The sequence below is a fragment of the Megalops cyprinoides genome, chromosome 19 (genome assembly GCF_013368585.1).
Source record: "Megalops cyprinoides isolate fMegCyp1 chromosome 19, fMegCyp1.pri, whole genome shotgun sequence".
NCBI lineage: Eukaryota > Metazoa > Chordata > Actinopteri > Elopiformes > Megalopidae > Megalops > Megalops cyprinoides.
This window is the reverse complement of record NC_050601.1, coordinates 18,100,535-18,122,333: the sequence shown is the minus strand read 5'-3', so window position 1 is coordinate 18,122,333 and position 21,799 is coordinate 18,100,535. Positions and strand designations below refer to the sequence as shown.

Below are 21,799 nucleotides of genomic sequence, written 5' to 3'. Positions count from 1 at the left end.
TACTGCATAGTCTTTTCCTCCTACATATGTTCTATTGGCCATTTTGCATCAGCACCACACATATATATTTGCACCATTTATAGGTATGTTTTGAATGAAAGGACCATTATAATGTTTGAATTCAGAACTTTAATGTCTTCTATCTTAATGTATGGTAGGCTGTCTGACAGACTATATTTGTAGTCTATTGTGTCCTTTTAATTCATAAAAGGAACTTGCTCTAAACTTTCTCAAACAATGCTCAATTTATTATGGTGGTATAACCATAATGAATGACTGAGAAATTATCATTTTTTTTCATTTCATGGTATACTGTGAGAAATGAGAAAACCTAACACTGGCTCAAATTTCTTAGAGTTAAGGACAAATCACACTGTGATTATTGTGAATGTGGACCATTGTCCACAGAAAAATACAGTTTATTTTCATGTTGTATTGAAACGGTCCTTGATGTTACACATGCTGGTCTTTAGTCTCTGGCCTGGACAAATAGTCGACTTGGTTATTGTTTGCTTTGAATAAATAAGAGCATGTAAAATAGATCAGCGCTTTGTGAAGTTTCTCAGAATCTCAGGTAAGGTGACAGAACACCAGCGCCACAGAAACAGCATTTCCTTACACCATCACATATAGTTTTGCAACATACGCAGTAGGCCTACAGTTTTTTCTTGTTTTATGGGAATACGTTTTCCTGATAGAACTGATTGGTTGTGCCGTCGTAAAAAATATCAACTATGTGGATGGATGGATTGCGTGTCAAAAACGTATTATAGGCCCTACGTGCATAGCTCTCCTACACATTTGATAGCAGAGCTCTTAGTTATATAGGCTGTGCAGTGTAAGGCAGAGCCATATAGAGAGAGAGTCGCGTCATCTCCGTTCTCTCCAATAGACTTTTTTTTTTACAGCAGTGGCGGATCGTGGAGCCTCTCAATAGTTCCCGGAAGTTAGCAGCAAATACTAGCAGCGCAGTAGAGTTGCAGCAGAATAGACCGTTTGTGATGCACTTTTAAAGAATCAGATTGTATATCATCAGCACATCTAAATAAAATGAACATGTGCATTAAAGCATGTTAGTGGATCACCCCCACTAAGGGAATGTTAATAGATTGCCTCTACATGTCTCTGGTGTAACGTTAACACTGCGTAAAGGAGGAAGCGCCTTGTAGCCTGGTCTTTCAAATAGGGGGAGGGGGGATCATTGCCATGGAGACGCGTCCTAAACAGGAACGTTAATGAGTTTGGAGACCGAGAGGTAGGGATTTAAATGCCTTCTCCCTTCCTTTTGCTAACGTTAGCTAATCTTCGTATAAAGTTCTTTACCTAGACGTTATTTAGATGCCACACATGTAGGTATAAATCTGTTGTTGCCAATTACTCCGTGTAATGATGTTTTCCTGGCATCGACGTTGCTATGCATGTGGTGCTGACAGGAGCTGTGGCTAACTTGCTAAGTTCGCTGTTGCAGAGAAAACTTACAAACTTATGATCATGACATGTTATGTACAAGTGTTCTCTGCATCTATGAGTGTAATTTCATTGTAAAGTTAATCAATCATCGTGGTAATCTATCGTTTGCGCTTAACTAGTCTCGTCTCTTGGGTTTCACTAATTTGATAGCATTATATCAGTTACAGAGTCGTATATGTGAAAGATCTGACCTGTTGTTTTTTTTTTTGTTTTTTTTAATCTCCGTCGGTTTTGGATGAAGTAGCAGAAGTTGTCCCCACTAACGACGCCTTCGGTTATCGTTATGCTATCCAGAATGGAGGATTCCGATGTCATTAATTTTTCAGCACTGGAGAAGGAACTGCAGTCTGCGCTGGCGGCAGACAAGAAATACCGTAGAGAAAATGATGCGAAGTTTCGTGCCATCCATCAGAATGTTGGCTCGTATGAGGAGTTTAGGTGAGCTTCCTGACAGTGAATACTTTGGATGTTACTCCGCGTTATGTTTCATCAATTGCAAACTATAGTTTTGTCACAATTTAATTAACTTTATGGTACATTGGGATACAGTCTGAAGAATTTTCTGAAGAAAATTAGTAAGTTTTGTGTTTGTGCAGTGATTGGAGGCTCTTTGCACGCTGCGAATGTTTCAGATACTAAATTAATGGTATTTCTGTTTTGTCCCCTTTAGGGACATAGTGTTGGCGTCCCACCTGAAACCTCTGGACAAAAAGGATAAGGCCGGAGCCCCACGCAAGCAGCCATGGAATGCCATTGCAGCTGGTACCAAGCAGCAGGGCAGCGCTTTCTGTGATGTGATTGAGGTTTGTCAAGGAAGTGCTTCAGACATTCGTTCGCTTGTGAGGTGAATGTTACATACAGGGATTCAGATTCTGGTTAATGTACTGTCAGCTGTGAATATTATACTGTCTACATTGAATGAGGCTGCCAGTCATATGCAGTTCCAGTCAAAAGTGTGGTCACAGTTTTTATTCTTAAGTCTATTGTATACTGCACATGAATGACGGATCTTTACCCTTGCTTTGGGATCCCCACCATTCATTTTGAATGTGACCTTCCCTCTCTAAGGTGTCTGAGCTCCACCCGAGGACAGCGGCAGAGTTCAGCCGTGACTGGCGCAGGTTCGGCGGAAGCGCGCCGGACCGGTACCGCCTGCTGATCTCGCTGGGCGGGGAAGGTCTCCGGCGGATCTTCAGTGCAGAGATTGGGTTCGGCCTCCTTGGCGAGTTCCTCTCGGTCCTATCAGAATGTCTCCAGCCTGGGGACGTGACCGCAGTGGTGGCAGTCCTGGAGGGGATGTCCCAGACGGGCCGCTTTGGCCTAAACGTGTCCTTCTTAAGCCAGGAGGAGTGGAACAGGTGTCTGCAGCTCTTCCGCAGGCTGCTGGGCATTGTGGGTGATGGCATTCCTTTAACCACAGATGAACAGTGCACAGAGTTGCCGGGCATTGAGGGAGACAAAGTCTTACCAAAGCACAATGAGACTACAGAGTGGGAGAATGTAGAAGAAAAACTGAAAGCTTTAATGCAACTCTATGGTGTTCAAGTTGAGTGTCTTAAGTGAGAAGTATGCCCTCTACCTTAAAAATGGCCTAGAACAAGTGTTGGATTGCATGCCCCACAGCTAAGCATACAAAGCCATCATTTTACTGTAGAAAATCAGATTTTCATATATGTCAGTATATTTAATTAGGGGCAGCCTTTTAGATGTGTTAGGTCATGCGTATTAGGGTTATTTTGTCATCAAGGATAACTCACAGCAAAATCAGTGGTGTTAATTCAACACTGTAAGTGTCCATATCAACTCTAAACCTATCTATATTGTCAGACTTTTACAGTTACAGGATTGAATTTATACTATTGATATTGCTTTGTAATACGACTTAAATGGAAAGTGTTGTATTAAAAAAAAAAACGTATTGTAGCCTTGTAAAATTCAAAGTGGAACCTTTTATGACACAGCACACACTGTGAAGTAAGAGTGAAATTACAGTGATTTCCATGGTGACTTTGGAATCTCCTCTGTGTGAGACATTCCGACTGTAGAACTAACTGAACATTCTAAATGACTTCCTTCATAATAACAAGCTGAAAAGCTCATTCACTGTCCATTACACCCAGGCAGCCTGAATGTTTCCAGAAGTTACAGATGGATCATGAGGGCTGCTATGCAACTGTTGCTGTTACAGTTGTGCCTTGGGATGCCCATACTTCTGTCTGCCTATGAGGCCCCAGAAGATAAGGAGGACATATTTGCCAAGAAGGCCTGTCCTGCTTTCTTGGCATTTGAAAGTGCGGCGTACTTGGAGGACATGACCATCGAGCTTCCCTGCCGCTGTAAACCCGAGGAGGCCCACTCCGTGGTCTGGTACTATCAGAAACACCTGGGCAGCAACAAGACTAGAGTCCTGACCGACTTTGATGGCACTTCCGTGGTGGATTCATCCCAGGTGGGCCACGGGACTGTCCTGCGGAGTCGTTTTTCCATTCGCCTCTTCAGTCTCCTCATCTTCCGGGCCCAGGAGGCAGACACGGGACACTACGTGTGCGGGACCAGCTCAGGGCAGTTTTTCTATGGCTATGACGTGGATGTGCAACAGGCCCGGCGGATCTCATTCCACCAGAAGCCTGGTGTCCCAGCACCAAAGCACAAGCAGCCAGCACGGATAGGCCGGCTTGGGCCGTACCAGGTGTTCACCAGTTTCTGGCCGTGGTCGGTGTGCGACCGCTGCGGCGTGCGAGGCGAGCAGACCCGCGTGGGATTGTGCTACCTCCAGAGTGACTACCTGCACGTCCGCTACATGCGATCCTCCCCTGGGGTGGCCCCCTGTGGCTCCTCCGCAGTGCCGCACCGCTTCCGGCTGGGCAGAGGGGAGAAGGGGGCGGAGCTGGCAGTGCGCGGCTGCCACTACCCGTGCCCGCCGGAGCCCGCGGTGAACGTGGAGCGCAAGACCCTCATGGAGTTCCTCGGGTATGACGAAGTGGCGTCACGGGTGCCCGTCTACTACCACAACCACCCGGTGGACTCGCCGCTTGTTCTGGCCTGCCCCGGGGCCAAGCCTCACTATGCAGTGGCCTGGGACCGGGGGCAGGTGCCGCTGTACCGGGCACAGTACATGGAGGGCCTCAACAAGACAGCTCGGGTCTACATTGACGCCGGACACCACCTCCACTTCCGCCCAGTGAAGCTGACAGATAAGGGCTCCTACCACTGCTGGCTGCAGGGCAAGCTTGCCGCAGAGATCAGACTGGGGGTCTACCTGCGGCTAGGGCGCCAGCGCCAGCTCTCCGATCCTGAGTCCACGTACGCCCTGCAGGCTATTTTCTTATGCTACGCTGCGTACACCTTACTTTTTCTCCTGTTTCTGGTGCTCAGGTTTTCATGGAAATGTCTAAAAGGGAAACTGGCATAATTGTAGCTATGTTTTATTGTTCTACAGACAGGCCTTTTCTGGCGCAAACAGAAAAGCTTGATAAATATCAAATAAAGTGACTTTTCACTCTCTCAATGTAGGTATGTATTTTGTAAAATGACAACAAAAGTAGAACCGTTGTCTTTTATATGACTATTTCGTATAAAGTATAGGGAATTTTCTTAATTACTGTTGGTGCCCAAGCTGGTCCCAAACTGCCATTAATGGAACCCATTGTACTATGGGTACAGGAGTGTTGAATTATATAAGGACTAGATCATATGAAGCCTATACTGTACATTATTACCAGGTCATTTACATTTACATAAAAAATGTAGGAATTGTTACACTGAAACTTGTGTTGGAATGATTACTACACACGTTACATCCATTTCTTCAAATAAATACAAAGAGACAGATCTTACATCCATTTTTTTAGTTCTATAAAGGACAAACCTGTAAGTTTACAAATGGAATCAAATAATTTAAAAAACTGCATACATAATTGTCTGACTTGACAATGAAATGATTTTAGCATTTTTTTCCACCTCCAGATACTATAAATAAATTACAAAACTGTTCACTGTTGCATAATCAACCAAAATCAAAATGTACCTCACTAAAAAATGTAAAGGACAGACAAAATAATGTCGCAGACAAAAAACACATACAAAAAGACACAGGTGTTCAGTAGTGAAGGGCAAAGTAGGCTTAACAATTATTCAACAATAACCTAAAGAAGCACTTCACCAAAACACTATAATTTGATATGTGCTTTCTTATGAAATGATGAACATGAGTACACTGAACTGTTTAGTTGTGACATTGATGAAGTCATTACTGATGGAGTTTGCATTTAGCATTTTTGGCCTTTGAATAACTCAACTGGCTTAGCAGAGGAATAGATTCTGAAGGTATCCATGGACAGTTGGTCCATGAAAGATATTATTATATATTCAAAATTTAATGATGAAATCTTTTTCCATGCTGTTTCAGACCTAAATAAATTCAAACAGAATACACTGAAGTAGGTCCTGTCTATTCAATAAGTAGTTTGGTAGTGTGGTAGCCCAACAGCATATCAAATTATATTGGTTGAGTGCTTCTTCAGCATTTTGAAATAACTTCTATTAAGATTTGAGTCTAACCAATAGGCACAACAGTGGTGCCCTCCATAGCAAAGATTTGCTCAACCGTAAACAAAGCAGTAAACTCAAATGTCTTAGTCCGTCACAAAGCCCAACTTTGGCCACAGTGTCCTACACACTAGTGTCCAGGGAGAGAGGGGAAGGAAGTCTCTCATTTTGTGCCCAACTCCAGAATGGAGGAGGACTTGTGTTTGCTGGCCCTCTTGTTCTTGCAGCACATGTAGATAGTGGTGATGAGGAAGACCAGGCCCAGGACGAGCAGGATCCACTGCCCCGCCGCTGCAGCTGCGCTGTCCAGACTCATCCCCAGGAAGTCCACCTTCCCCTCCCTGGCGGAGGGGGTTGTGGTCAGAGTGGGAGCCAGACCTGGGCCTATCTCTTCACCTGGAGACAACAGAGACATTGTGTGCAGATGGGTTACGATGGCAAGAGTTGCACCGAGGCTACCCGCTTTGCTTTGTCATCTCACAATGTTTCTTCTTGCAGTACTGTATATGAAGTGAGATCCTGCTTTATGAGTGAATGGCCAGTTCAAACCTTTCTAGACTGACTAATAAACAAGCCGGACCAATGTAGAATGTCAGACGATTCGGTGAAGGTGTCAGCCATAATGTGCAACAGGTCCTCGGGATCAATGGGATTAAGAGTTAGCACTCACTTGATGGCATCCAGTCATACTCGGGCCAGCCTAGGATGTCCCCGTTCTTCTTGTTCTCCCTCTCCAGCCAGTTGATGAGAGGCTTAAAGTACTCGACCAATGGCAGGGCAGACATGTGGGGCTGACCAGTGAGCAAGGTCATGGCCTCAGGCCATGGTTTGCTGGAGCCCAATTTCATAACATTCCTGCTTGGAAAAGCACAGTTAGGGTTAGTTATAAAGTCCATACTTTTAAAGACTGAATATATTAAACACTGAATTTTGCATGTTTAATAGCACTACATATATTAACTTTTTTAAACACAGCAGGTAGAACTCAAACAAAATGGGAAATTAAACATTAGTGTACAGTGCATTGTATTACATAGCTTAAATTAGTTTACAAATCCATGTGAAGGCATCGAGAAACCTATTCAAAGCAGGACAGAACACTCAGCTACTTGTGGCTATGTCATCATGGTGATAATATGCTATATAAAGCAACGGTTCTCACCCTAACAGCTTCCCAGCCTCTTTGGACTGGTAGATGTCACAGCGGTGGAATGGGCCACTGTGATTGGCGGCCTTGCACAGAGCCTTGTGGAACTGGAACTGGATGATGTAGCTGATAAAGTACCTGGATGACAGAGAAGTCCTTCTGCTGACATTGGAGGTACAGAGCGGTGTTCACCTATAGACTATTTCATTAACATACGACCCATGTGTTCCATCTGCTGTACATTTAGCTTTCACAGCTGGATAGCAACTGGATCACAACTGAAGCATGACCACCAGACTGAGCTCATTGTCACAATGGTCATTATGGAAACTTTGCCTTGAGCCCTGTGTACATGAGCAATGCTGGGTACTGCACCTACAGGAGTACAGGAGTCATGCACTCATACCTGACATAGGGTACGTTGGCAGGGACGTGGTACTTGGCTCCAGGGTCAAAGTCATCCTCACTGCGGGCTGTGGGTGGACACACTCCCTGATATTTAATTCTGAAGGGCCAGGAGGGCAGAGAGGACATAAGGGCCAAGTGGGAACAGTGAAATAATTCAGTAACTTGGACAATATGTACAACTGATTCCATTTTAAATTGTATGAGTTGGTTTGGGGTGAATAGAATGAAGATCAGCATATTATCTTAACAATTTATAATTTACTGAACAGGACCGACTTTGGTTGGGTGTGTGAACAAACTGAGAAGAGTGGGAAGGTAGGAGTCTCACCTGAGGTTCCACCACTCCTTGTTATACTCCCCCTCGGAGATCCGGCCATCGAAAACCTTCCACCGCCATTGGTCCATCAGGTAGCCAAAGGGCAGGAAGGCAATTTTGTCCAGGGCAGTTTTCATCAGGTAGTTGATGTCACTCTCTGTCACCAAAAATAGTAGGATGTCAGGGCATATTTTCATGTTTATGCTGCCATTTTTGAGGAGTACATTTTAGGTACAATTAGAATGACTGTTCAAAAACATGCAATAATGCAATCAATGTAGAATTTTGCAAGAAAAACAAGTATAAAATGTGGAGAAGATTTGGTGGAAGTTGTCCTAATGTGTGGCTTATATTGGTGTAATTCCCATTTTGAACAAAAGGGGGCAGTGCTTCAATAGAATTTGGAACATTAGCTATAACACATATTACAGTCTAAGATGGGGGAAGAAATTAGTGAATTCTGCAGTGTTCATGCAATGATCAGTGGATGTTGGTGGGCTAGTGACAAATGTCAATAATTTCATCTATTTTATTTGCTACTGTGAGACAACAAGTAATGGACTTGACTCAAACATACACTACACTAACCCTAGTGAACCATAGTTGCATAGTTGGATTTGTTGTTAGATTACAATGGCCCTAGATCAGGTTCAGCTTCTTCCTTAAAATAACTCAGGCGAGATCAACAGTTTTGAGGGCTAAGCCCAGATCAGTGCTTGTGGGAAGAATCTGCTTAGAGTGACTCTACTACACACTGGGCAGCCAAGGCTTCCCACAGTGAATAAAGGTGAGAAAGCTGAAGGTAGCTGTGCTGATGGTGATGAGCTTACCAGGGTTGTTCTCCGCCTTGTCCAGAAGGCCGATGCTGTGTAGGTGCTTAGGGGTGGAAACAGAGAGGGCGAGCACGTCCCCGATGGCCTCATGGAAGCCCGGGTTGGCACCGTCCCGGAAGGACAGGGGCTGGTCCCTGTACTGCAGGAAGTACTGCACATGGCCCATCTCATGGTGCACGGTGACAAGGTCATACATGGTCACCACCGTGCACTGCTTGATCCTGTTGAGGAAAACCGCCAGAGAACACAAAGCACCTGTATAACCATGAGACAGTGCTTATCAAATTCATCATGAATCAGCCAATCATTAGAATTCCAATAATGTTACCAAAATTGCTGTGAAAACATTGTGTGGTAGTTGGGTTCAGATGCAGAGAGGTAGAGGGGTGTTGGATTAGGTTGGGCCCTGCTCTGCACCTGAAGTCCTTGCGATTGTAGAAGTCCCAGGCAGAGGCGTGGCAGACCACCTTGCGCCCATCTGCTGGTTTCTCCAGCATGGACTGGTTCCAGAACTCGGGAGGCATAGGCAGAAGGCCAAGGGAGGTGAAAAAGTGGTCCGACTCCTCAAACATCCGCTTGGCATCCCAGCCCTGAAAAGTTGACACACTTCAATTATTGACCCGTCTTTAATTTCCATTATTGTCACTCCAATGTGTCCAATGTATCTGATTTACCTTGGAAACCATTGCGGGTGTGGCATCCACTTGGATGGCATCAGGGTAGGGGGTCAACAGGTCATATATATTCGACCAAGACTGAGCCCACATATTACCTGGCAGGTGAAAAAAATCATTGCTGTTCAGACATAGCACTGCAAATAATTACTTTTTTGCTTCAGAAAGAGTGCCTCAGTCAGTGGCTTACTTTCTCTGATCTCAGCTCTAACTATATTCACCTACATTCTACTACATTCTGTCACCCACATTTTTTCCCATTATTGCTCATCAAGTCATCTCACTGCCTGGTTTCTGCAAGGCCTAAATCCTGCAGGTTCCCAAGGCACAGCCAGTCGACTACGCTGAAATAGCAACAGACCCATCCACACGTATGCTCCTCAGAATTCAGTCCATAGAGTGGCAGCCTTCATTAGACTGAGATTGTTGTGTCTGCTTCGCTTCTTATGCTTTTGTTGCAACAGCTCATTGATCGTCCTTACCCAACAGGTGTGCGGGGATTGGGGCCCGCAAGTTGACATGTCTGGGTCCATATTTCTTGTACAGTGCCCGGCGCACGTAAGAATGTAGGTTGAGGTAGAGGGGCTCCAGCTCCTTCCAGAGCCGTTCCAGGTCCTGCTCCAGCGTGGGCGTCTCATACACAGAGCGCCAGGAGGCCCCATTGTCAGAGTGACCTGCCAGGGAGAACAAGAGTGCTCTGGATTGTGGGGTTGTGGGATAGCAACTGATTGCATCTGGTGGCAGTCAAATTGGAATGGACTGGAACTGGAAGTGATGTGATCGGACCGTAAATTTGTAAAGGTGGGACATGAGACACATCTCATATTGTATATGTCACATTTCTCTAATGTTAGACCAACATTGCTGCATTGAGCATTATTGTGTTCACTTGGCGGTGCAGTTGTCACCGCCATTAGTCGCTTGTGCCTGCATTCCACACTGTGTCTGCTTTCAAATCTATGGAACATTTCTCAAACCTCACCATTGAGCCTGGCAGCCTTGTTAGCAAGCTCTACGTATCTCAGGTAGTCCTGACGGATAGCCTTGCCAGAGACATTGCGCCAGCCCTGCCAGACAAACAGCAGCTCCTTGTAGTCCCTGGACTCAGCCAGTATCTTATTGAGGTCTGCAGCATGACACAGAGAACACTAAAAGTCTATGACATTGCTACAGAATTATCATGTAAAGTGATTTAACATTGCAATTATCATTGTAGCTACAGCACTTTGAGTGGACATCTGTTTCGGGTGGGTGAATGAATTGCGGTCTTTCCTAAAGACATTTATTGCTCAAGTGACTGCCATTACATGTTCATGTTCAAGGTTATTTATTTAAAAAGGCCAGGGCATAATGCTGTTCCAGTCTGTGGAAGCTAGGATGGCCCATTCTTTTATCCTCATATGGTGACCATTTAAAAATGTCCTATCGAAATTCAGTTTCTGACATTTATTTTGTTAAGCAGTATCTGTGGTGGAAGAACATTTCAAAGCCCCATGAGTGTTTGACCTGACCTGGTTCCAGAGGATGGCAGGATCCATTTTTTCGACACACTTCGGCCACACTGTACTTTGTCTCCATGGTAGCCACTAGACTGTTGTACTGAGAGAAAATCAGGGGTATTCTGACTATAATCAAATGCATTTAATAAAATCAAGGACATTGTAATTCTAAGGCATGTTCACAGCTATAACCAGAAGCAGCAGCATTTTTGTCATGTATGTTTTATATAGTCCTGTATTTCATGTCTACTTTTTTTGGCACCATGGCTACTAATTTACGATACTGCAGGGCTATGATCCAACAGGTTTTCCCTATGTCTTTTTTCTAACCAATAATAATCTCAGAATCAAGGAAGAATATATATCCAAGAAAATAATTCTTTCAATTTAGTGGTTAAGTGCACACAGGACCTTGGTCAAGTCTCCTTTATTTGGTGGTGGCCACTGGAGATCCATTCTGATTAATAAGGTATTAATCTCTAAATCATGACTGTTGACTGGGTTTAATCACCTGTGTTCCAGGTGTTAACAAGCTGCAGAAAGAAATAGATATGAAAGCATAAGGGCTGCAGATTTCTGACAGCTGGGACGCACATTTAGACCATGTTTTGGCCATGTGAGAACAACTCCTTTTCCTGTAACCATTATAACTGTAAAACCTATTATGCGGGCATGGCATTACCCCTCTCAGGGGGCCTGTGCTTGGCTCATAACTTAAAATCCAAGTGATTTGTTTTTTTACTTGGTGATTTTCTGGTTAGATCAAAAGCTGCTCATGTCGGGTCAGTGGGGGTACAGTGTGACAAATGCTCACCGTTTTCAGTTCCTGCTCAGGAAGTCCTGCACTGTGGATGTCCTTCATCTTGTTCAGGATGCGTTTCAAGGACCGGTCCTGGAAGTCAGTGGGATCAAACTCCCGTGCCTTAAGCCCATATGTGAGCGTGTGATTGGACATTTCCAATTTCTTTTGCAGCTGTAGGGGAAATGCGTTTTTTTAATGGTTTGATGTTAGTGGACACGGCGAGGAGTTGTAATGATTTCCAGCAGTGACCTCTGTTTTAAGCAAACTAAACGCTCTTCCCTGTCATAGCCACCTTGTCAACTGCGCAAAGGCCCAGAGCTGTGGTAACATAACTCTTATATCACATATTAAATAATCACACAATTATTGATGGTTTCCACAGGCATATATCAACATAACCCACAACAATACAGTATTTTTAGAAATGCTTTCAAATGTGTGTTTTTTTTTTTTTGCTCTCAATGAACTTTTTGTGAGAAGATGCATCAGTTTGATTGTGCCCAGTGTCTATTTGATGTGACAGCTTGTTTGTGAGGGGCTGTTGAGATTGTTTGGTCAGAGGTGAGTTCAACTGTAAGCCTGATGGTAAATGACAGGTTGGACTGAAGCAGCTGGGTAGGCCCTTACCATGACCTGCTTGTTGTGCTCAGAGATGTTGCTCTCGTATTTCCAGGAGGCCTCAATGTAGGTATTCCACACCGTCTCAGCAGTGCTGTTGAACTCAGCTAGGAAGTTTTTGGCATCGACTTCGTCTGCAATCTTATCTGGAGGGAAAAAGAAGAGGAGGTAGGGGAAATGGATGTGCAAGGTACCATAACTTTTGCATGTTCCCTTAGAATGTTCATAACTTGGAATACCTACCATACTGTTCCTTACCTTCACTGTAGAAAGCATCCATGATGAACTGCTCTTCATTTGTTTTATTAACTAGGAACATTAGCTAAACTAAAATGCTTTCATTGTTTCTTAATTTCAGCTAACCTTCATATGAACCCAGAAACTATTGTTCACCTTGCATTGCTTAAAACAGTGATGCTGTGACTCATTCTTTGGAATAGGTGTGTGATCATATAAATGCAATAACACACAGTCTCCAAAAATGCACTGCCTGTACTGTATAGTGTTCTGTTTGTATGTCAAGACAGTTGCTGCTGCATGGGATTTGAAGTGAATTTTAGCAGAACGCTAGCTCTGTGCTAACAGGCCTGAGGGATGGGACCTCACTTTTACAGTGTATATTGGGGATTGAAGGTAAAAGGGAAAACAGTGAGAAGATGTATGCAGAAACTTTAAGGAATATCAACATTTTTCTAAAAATTATTTGCTTGAATGGGTCATGATAGCCACTTGCACATGATTTGAAGGCTAATATTGTCATAGGAAAAAAGTGCAGAGAAATCCATTCTTCACTCATGCATGACAGTGGTAATATGTTGCTACCTGATTTCAGAGCATGACATTCTTGTGGGAAGGAAATGGAGATTTCTCTACAGCTAACCTTCCTTTTCGATATGCATACCTACCTAACTGTAAATTAAAGAGCTAAATACTGAAGCATAGATTTGCATTGATGTTAACATGTTCAAGTAGCATGACTTGTGTAACATGTGTGCATCAAATTTCTACAAAACAGGACAATCTGAGAAAAATAAAGAAAAAGAATTTTTTATTCAGACTGCTGCATGTAAATTAACAAAGAGCTGCTGTCTGGCTCTTAGGATTTGACAGCTTTTCTCATGACAGACCAGCTTTGAGAAACACTTGCCTCTTTCAAGGTTGAAGTTTGAAAAAAAAGAGGAAACTGCAAAATAAACTGTAAAAGCTAGGCTTAAAGAATTTTCAGTGTAGTTGGATGATCAGTTGTTAATGAATGCTGTGCTACAGTGTTGTGTTTAATCTAAGCCCCTCTTTAAGCCTTCAGCCCATTTGTGGAGTTAAAATCACATGGGTTTCCACATTGTACAATGCTCAAATTGTTGTATATAAACAATTTTTTAGCTTCCTGCAGAACAAATATCCCAAGAGGCTCGGTTAGGCTTATTTGGTATTGTGTTGCAGTAGCTATGTCCTCATAAATAGGTTGTTTGATTATAAATGGGAATATTGCACAAGCTAATATAATCAAGAGGTCTCTGCTGGAGACTGCACAAGATAACAGTAAGTGATGAATCCTGACACTTGGCTAATAGTTTGGATCTGAGTGGACAAACACATCAAAACAAGCTGAGAGGGAGGAGCTGATACAGAGCATATGCTCTACCACTAACGTTGCTGTCTGAACAGTGCTATGAACTTCCTGTTTTTCGGCACTAAAAACCTTATCACAATCCCTTTTCACTGCAGTGAGAACACAAGTTGTCTACAGCCCTGTCTACAGCCCAGCCTCCAGTGATTCATGACTAGGGACCAATCACCATTCATCACAGTACTGACTCACCATGGCAGACAGGACCTGAGTGTCCTGTTATAAATCTGAAAGGGAAGAACAAGGGAAACATCCCAAAAGGCAGTGGAGCAGCTATTTTGTTCTTATCCTTTCAACACAAAGTAAATACAATAATTGGTGTAGCTTGAAAAGCACAGTGGAGCAGAATAATGAGGTGTACTGAAAGGTGATTTATCTGTAAAATTCAAAGTATGAGATAAACAACATGTATCCTACAGTACCGATACATTGCATGTATCTGAGCTTCAGTTGAATAGTCCTGGAAGTGTGTGGTTTGATTGGACTGATTTTTGAAACAGTGCTTCTTTGAATCCCTTTTTTGAACAGTATCACGCCTGTCATTATGTTTACCTCACATACAAGCACCCTCTTTCTCTCTGACTGGCTTTGAACTATGACTGCAAACAAATCACATGACAGACCAGGTGGGTTATTTTGGTGAATGGGCTGATCACCTGAAGCCAGACTCATCTTTAATAATCTTTATACCTGCCTTTTCAATCAAGGATGTGAAATCAGAGACTACTAGGGACACCACACACCCTGTAATCTCTACTGGTCTGACTAAGAAGCTCTGGTCGCTATTGTTGAACTTGAATTGTTGAACAAATTAGCTCTGAAGATAGAAATTGAAGTTCGCCAAAGGAAAGGCCAGAATTTTTTTCCTTTAATATTACAACAGAAAAATAGGTAAATTTGGTACAGTACAGAGTCAGATATCTTGTTGCTACTGATAGAGAATATTTGGCAGGATAAAAAACTTCTGTCAAGAATTCACAGTGACAACCACAGTATTCCACCCCAGGCTAGCTGCAGGGCATGTCTGGTTGTTGAATGGCTAGCATTGACAGAATGTTGCAGGGTAACTAGGCCTCTGCAGTTCTCCTACCGATGCCCTCGGGGTAGTCTTCTGGTATTGGCGGTCTCCACTCGAAGTCGGGCCACCCCAGGGTCTCTCCCTTGTTCTGCTCCTGCAGCCACTGGGTGATGGGGCTGAAGTAGTTCATGAGAGGGCCAGCATCCATCTTGTTTGTCCCCAGGGCCTCCTGCAGCACGTCTGGCCAAGGTTTGGAGGAGCCCACGCTGAGAACTTTCCTTCATCAAACCAACCAAAAGACACACTTGAGAGCATGCATCGCTGCAACATTTTACCTGCCTGTATATTTTCAGTGTGTTTTACCGGAATGACCTAAAATGTTAGCTCAACTCTGATTCTGACTTCACTATAAGGCTGCTGTAGGAGGCGCGCTCAGTAAGCTTTTTGACCCCAGACCCCAACGAGAATCTCCCCAGTACGTACGCTAAAATGTCTCCTGCTGCCTTGGAACGGTAGATGTCACATTTGTGCAGCAGTCCTGTGTGATTGGCCGCCTGGCATAGCCTTTCATGGAACTGGAACTGGAGGATGAAGCTCACAAAGTATCTATAGAGACACAGAGAGCCACAGGAATGGATGAGATGCTCTGTAGACAGGTGCCCTGTATTGCACTGAACCCCACTATTATTTTTTAACCCCAAACTACTAGCTAATTACATTATAAAGGCATGCAAAGTTTAAGTAGAAGAAAACATGTTATAACGTATGGGGCTGGGACTATGCCGTTTAACACAGAAGTTGGGAGCACATTGGTTTTTATATTTTGTGTGTGTGTTTTTTTTTTTTAAATAAGAATCCCAAAAGGTAATTGCTGCACAGTGACAGCAGGCAAGGAAGTTTATTAGGGAGAAACCCCACCTGATGTATGGTGTGTTTCCCGGAATGTGGTATTTGGCCCCTGCGTCAAAATGCTCCTCAGATCGTGGGGTTGGAGGGCAGATTCCTTGGTATTTGGTTCTTGGAGGGAGAGAGTGAACAAAGAAACCTGTGTGACCATACTTGGGGCGTCTTATCAACACACAGCACCAGGCACATCAAACTCTGCCATCCATGTCTAACTGTCATCAACAATTCATGTGGCAGTTAACACCAGAGAGGGGTGCATTGGTGATATCTATCATCATACAGTTTTGTGGAGTGTAATGTTTCCATTCCCTGCTTTCCGAAACCAAAAATAAACACAGGCATCTGCCTAGAGGCCTACCTCAGATACCACCACTCTGCATTGTAGCGCTCAGGTGGTGTGCGGCCACTGAACACGCCCCACCTCCACTGGTCAATGAGGTACCCAAACGGCAGGAAGGCCATTTTCCCCAGGGCCATCTTCAGCAGGTAGTTGATGTCACTATCTGCAAGAAAACAAAAATCACATGCAAATGGAAGCTAAACTTAAAAGGGGAAAAGAAAACAACATCAGAGCTGGGACCAACAGAGGCTGATGTCTGCACCTGGGTCTTCAGTCAGGGTGCTGAGCAGGCCAATCTCTTTCAGGTGCTTTGGGGTGGAGACGGACAGAGCCAGGACATCCCCAATGGCCTCGTGGAAGCCCGGGTTGGCACCCCGACGGAAGCTGACAGGCTGGTCCTTGTACTGGAGGTAGTACTGGATGTGGCCCATTTCGTGGTGCACGGTGAAGAGTTGCTCCATGGTCACCATGGTGCACTGCTTGATCCTGCATGTGAAGGAACCAGTGCCCCAGGAAATTGCCAACCAATAATCCCATGGGGTGTAAATTACAGCAGAGCCAAAACACCTTTGAAGACCCGCATCCTATACAAATCCCTACCCTAGGCCCTTCTCACCTGAAGTCTTCGCGGTTGTAGAAGTCCCAGGCAGAGGCATGGCAGACCACTTCCCGGCCATCTGCAGGCTTTTCCAGCATGGATTCTTCCCAGAACTTCTGTGGCATCGCGATCAAACCCAGGGAAGTGAAGAACTCCTCGGACACCTTGAACATGTGGGTGGCGTTCCAATTCTAGGACCATGGGGAGAGAAAAACTTTGTGTTGGATAAAAAGAGGAAGCTCATTCCAGAGTTCGTCTGATAATTAGGAAAGATGAGCTAATGAATCTATTTGTCATTTTATGTATGTAATTATGCAATTTACTTTGGAGGAGCAAATACATTATCAACATAATACAATACTGATTAGGATAGTAATCTGTAGTAAGCAAAATATAATTTAAAATATCATAATATTGTATTTAAACATAAAACATAAAAAAAAAATGGTGTTTATTTTGTAAGGTCCATACTGACACTTTCAGGTGAGTGTAGTACAATAGTGCAATAGAAATGTTAAGCAGGCTCACCTGTTCCTTCATGGCATTTGTCACATCCACATTGGGCTTTTCCGGGAAGGGGATCATCATGTCATAGATGTTGTTCCATGTTTGTGCCCACATATTTCCTGGAGAAATTAATTAAAGTGACTCTGGAGACCAGCAGGGGTACTGGCCATACCCTAAATAACTCCCAAAAGTTTGTAAAAATCTCAACTATTACTGCATACTGTAGCATATATTAGCAAACACTTGACAAATGTTACATATCGACAATGGCGAGGTTAAGCACCATGCTCAATAGAACAACATGTATTTCCTACCCATGACTCAAACCTGCACCCTTCTGGCTACAAACCTAGTTCCCCTGCAACTGAAACTTTTTTTTTTCTCTTTTATGTGACACACATATGTTGAAACACATAATGTGACACAATTTATTATATTACTTATATATTTTTTTTCCTGGTATTTTAATATATATTGACATTTACTGAAATCTATTGCTGTGTCATGAAGGAGCTGGCCTACCCAGCAGGTGGGCAGGGATGGGTCCTCTGAGGTTGATGTACTTGGGGCCATAGTGCTGGTAGAGTCTGCGACGGACAAAGGCGTGCAGGTTCTTGTAGAGGGGCTCAACCTGCCTGTACAGCTGCTCCAGGTCATCCTGGAAGGACGGTGATTCATACCAGGACCGCCAGTATGCACCTGTGTCTGCAAAACCTGGGAAGGACAGAGCGTATGGAGCACATACGCAAGGACGCACATACCTCTGTGTGACATCTGTCCCTCAGACATACTCATAATGCCATTTCCTGGCAAGTACAGTCTGAAGTCTTGTCAATTTACAATATTATGGCTGTGAAGGAGAGCTTTCAGCACCTCTCCTTAGAAGCTAATTATCAATTGTGTGTCAATCATTGGCACATGTTGGCAATTTGTTAAGGGAACCAGTCAATTGGCTAACAAGATACACCTTACTCATTGAAGCCTGATGAAATACAGGTGTGAGTAGAGAACAGGGGGGAAGGGCTCATTTTGTCCCTGCTTTTGGTTTGCATAGGCTGGTTTCTTTGTCTGTTTGGGTTTTAAAATAAGTTATTGGTTTTATTTAATCCTCGCTCTTTTTCAGCTCATTTATGGGAGAAGTGTCGGCCAGCCTCTCTACAATGAGAAATTCTCTCCGTCAGTTGTTACCAGGAAGTAAATAAAGGAGCCTGATTTAATTCCTGGGATCTACATCCTTTCAAGGATAAACTGAGCGGATCAGGAGGTAATAATAGTATTTTATCATCCTGCATGTAGCTTACTATTCTTTGTGTATGATGACCATGTATGATTTTATGATTAAAGTTACAAGATAAATGCATTAAAAAGACATTGAAAAGATACCTGTTTGTAAGCTTGACATTAGCTGCAGTGTTTCCCTCCTTATGGAAGTAGTGATCAGTGTATGGATATGTCATAGAAGTATTTGCTTTTTAGATACTGTGATACACAGAGATACTAGGTCAACATAGGTTTATGTATAAAGCTGGTTTTGCCAAAGTGAAACTGGGGACCCTCTATGTGGAAAACTGAAGACCCTATTGGTTGCCTGAAAGGCCATTTAATAACAACAAAACTTCAAAAATACTAGTATCCAAATGAATGCTGCTAAGGCTTAGTTACACTGACCTATTACTGACAAGTTGTATTGGCAGTCACCAAACATCAGCTCATTTTGAATACTGTGGTTTGATCTGAATTTAGTCTTGCAATGTGTTATTACATTAAAGCAGCGGTTTTCAACCCAGGAAATTAGTATCTTCACAGGTACTTTGACGAATTATAGGGGGTGATGAGACTGAGATACAATTTATTATAAAATCGTGCAGGCTGGCATCCTAAAGTGGAACTTGACCTGAAGCCTCTGGCTGAAAAGGGTACAGTGACAGAGAGTGAGGTCTTGTGCTGGAAGTTGCTCTGGATATGACTGTTTGCTAAATGCATGTACTGTAAAGTAATGTTATGTAATGTAAATGACCCTCAACCCCAGAGGTATTTCTGCCCTTTCTGTTCCGGCACTTCCCCTCTCCGAGGCGCCGCGTCGGTCTCACCGTCCATGCGGGTGGCCTGGTTGCTGAGCTTCACAAACTCTGGATAGAGCTGCTTGAGGGGCACTCCCGAGCTGTTGTGCCAGCCCTCCCACGCGTACAGGAGCTTCTTGTAGCTCCGCGAGGTCGCCATCATTTCCATCAGGTCTGTAGGGACGAGGCCAGAGTCCAAGTCAGGTCAGGCAGGCAGGGTGAGCTTGGGCAAAATATGGATTCTTTGTGCACTGTACAAGGCCTCCTGGAAGGACTGCCTGAAATAAAATGCCTGTTACAACCCTTTTCTCACAGAATTGTTCCCTCCCTCCAATGTGTGTATCTGTATGAATGCTGTATGTGATTAGGCATGAAAACGTCTACCTTACTAGTAGAAATGCATTCACTCATGAAGTCTACAATCAATGCATCTATTCAGACATCAGTCAATCAAATATAATTGAATTCTATTATGAGAAATAGGAATGTCATTTAAAATGGAGAGACAGTCCAAGTGTTCTCCCACTCCCCGGTTTGCAGGATCATTCCCCAGAACAAGCAATCGTATCAGTTTCATCCCGGGCAGCTCAACTCAGACAGTAATCTGACTCAATCAACAGTATGAAATCGGATCACCTGTCTACCTTGAGCCATGTGACTAAAGGGTGGGGCTGGAGGCTTCTGTGATGTACTCTCAGATGGGCTGAGCAGGGGAGTGTTGTAGACACATAAAAATATATTAGCGCTCAGCTGGGGTGAATGAACAGGTGGGTAATTGTAGTGTAAAGAGGAGCCGCTCACTCTGGGGGTATATTAAATTGTTGTGCAGGCCAGGGATGAAAAAACAGAAACCAACAATGCAGTGTGTGTTTCTAAAGAAAGCCCACGGAACAGCAGCAAGCTGAAGACTGCCAGATGGTTAAAAAAACAGCCCACGGCAGGGGTTATCTTCATCATTTTAAATGCTCTACAATATAACGCCCAAGGGAGCGGTTGGTTGCTCAATGTTTCCGTCATCCTCACAGTGTTTACTTTGACACTGTTTGAAAGGGACTGTTTGAGGGAAAGAAATTGAGGAAATTTATACAGTTAATTGAAACTGGTTTTCACCTTAAGGTCAAGTAGCTTATCATTCATTCAACTTTTTTTCATGTCCAGGTTTGAATTGATGCAGCCTGTTTTTGTGAGGAGTGGGATGACACCATGTGTGCATGACAATGAATTCTGAAGCCTATATGTATTATTTAGCCAACATTGCTTAGTTTTAAAACCAGTTGTCAAAATTAGATAGCTTGAATTTAGTTTGTAATTTAGGTAATAGTTATTAACTCATGTTTTTAACATTGTACATGCATTGTGGTCATCTCACCAAATCAACCTGTACAATCATACGGGAGCAGAGGGCAAGGCAAACTCAATCCTCCAATACACACACGTGCCACTGCATCTCTTTAACATTCTGCAAAAACCCACAGCACACCACAATGAAGTAGGCTCTAACAGGAGGAAGGGTGCTACTCTAGTGATGTCATTGAAGCAACTTGCTGGCACCTCATAAGTCAGAGAGTGCAGAGAGCCTTGTGAGGTGGACATGCTGTACAACCTCCACATCCCTACCCCTGGTGAGACAAAGCCCATTTTTTCCATCACCATGAGCTCACAAACATTGTTGGTAGATGACCCATTTCAAACCTGGGGCCATAGCGCTCAGCCTGAAACTGGAGGGAAGATTGCCACATTTAAGTAAATACTGTTAAGCCACTTCTGGCTGCATTTTCTGCGCGTAATACATACTCACATTATGAACGAGAAGCCCTAAAGTAATAATCAACTCTTTCATTGAAGAGATATGACAGAACTGTGATTATGCACTCAACTGCTGATGGAATTTTTCCCCTATTTGGTGTTTAGCAAAGGGTGTCAAGTTTCTCAAAAACAGCTGGCTAGCATTCAGAAATGTAAAACAACGCTCAATACAATGCTGTTGATTAATTGAACCCTGGTGAAGAAACTGAACAAATGTCAAAATGGAATTTCGCTGCAACAAGGTCAAAGTCTGCTTTGTTTAGAATATAATTTTGCTGCATTAACATTTAGCTCTGACAGAAGGGACCAGTAATTGTTGAACAATTCCTCCCCTGTTTCTTTCATACATGACACAACAGCAGTATGCTGGGCAGCTGCACAAAGCAACTCTGAAATCGAGTCCCTGCACTTCTAGGTGCAATGGGACAAATGAGGCAAGTCCTGGAATTTTGAAAAAAGAGATAATCCAGCAAGCTGGTTCCAGTTTTGGGGAAAATGAAGCTTTTGTTTGGGAAAGAGAAATTGATTCCAAAGAAAATACTAGACTCACCGGGCTCCAAAGACCAACAGTCCTCCGTCTTTCCTGGTGGACACACCTTGGCGGTGGAATAGATGTTGCTCA

General features: G+C 43.6%; 3 protein-coding genes across 3 annotated transcripts; 2 read left to right on the top strand and 1 right to left on the bottom strand.

The window, feature by feature from the left end:
- The first annotated feature begins 1,765 nt into the window (after nt 1-1,765).
- ccdc103 (coiled-coil domain containing 103) lies at nt 1,766-3,033 on the top strand. Its single transcript, XM_036552900.1, has 3 exons — nt 1,766-1,908; nt 2,141-2,273; nt 2,539-3,033. Exons 1-3 carry the CDS (start codon nt 1,766-1,768, stop codon nt 3,031-3,033), a joined length of 771 nt encoding a protein of 256 aa, XP_036408793.1.
- Nucleotides 3,034-3,670: 637 nt separating this feature from the next.
- Nucleotides 3,671-4,882, top strand: LOC118794648 (Ig-like V-type domain-containing protein FAM187A). Its single transcript, XM_036552899.1, has one exon. It carries the CDS (start codon nt 3,671-3,673, stop codon nt 4,880-4,882), a length of 1,212 nt encoding a protein of 403 aa, XP_036408792.1.
- Nucleotides 4,883-6,055: 1,173 nt separating this feature from the next.
- LOC118793918 (angiotensin-converting enzyme-like) lies at nt 6,056-21,760 on the bottom strand. The gene is made up of 22 exons (XM_036552001.1): nt 21,728-21,760; nt 19,402-19,545; nt 17,834-18,025; nt 17,333-17,430; nt 16,823-16,995; nt 16,469-16,692; nt 16,225-16,369; nt 15,879-15,977; nt 15,033-15,238; nt 12,325-12,461; nt 11,710-11,868; nt 10,908-10,995; nt 10,379-10,522; nt 9,879-10,070; nt 9,397-9,494; nt 9,140-9,312; nt 8,720-8,943; nt 7,902-8,046; nt 7,572-7,670; nt 7,181-7,303; nt 6,689-6,873; nt 6,056-6,414 (listed from the first exon to the last, which is right to left on the bottom strand). Exons 2-22 carry the CDS (start codon nt 19,538-19,540, stop codon nt 6,182-6,184), a joined length of 3,276 nt encoding a protein of 1,091 aa, XP_036407894.1. The 5' UTR covers nt 19,541-19,545; nt 21,728-21,760; the 3' UTR covers nt 6,056-6,181.
- Nucleotides 21,761-21,799: the final 39 nt, after the last annotated feature.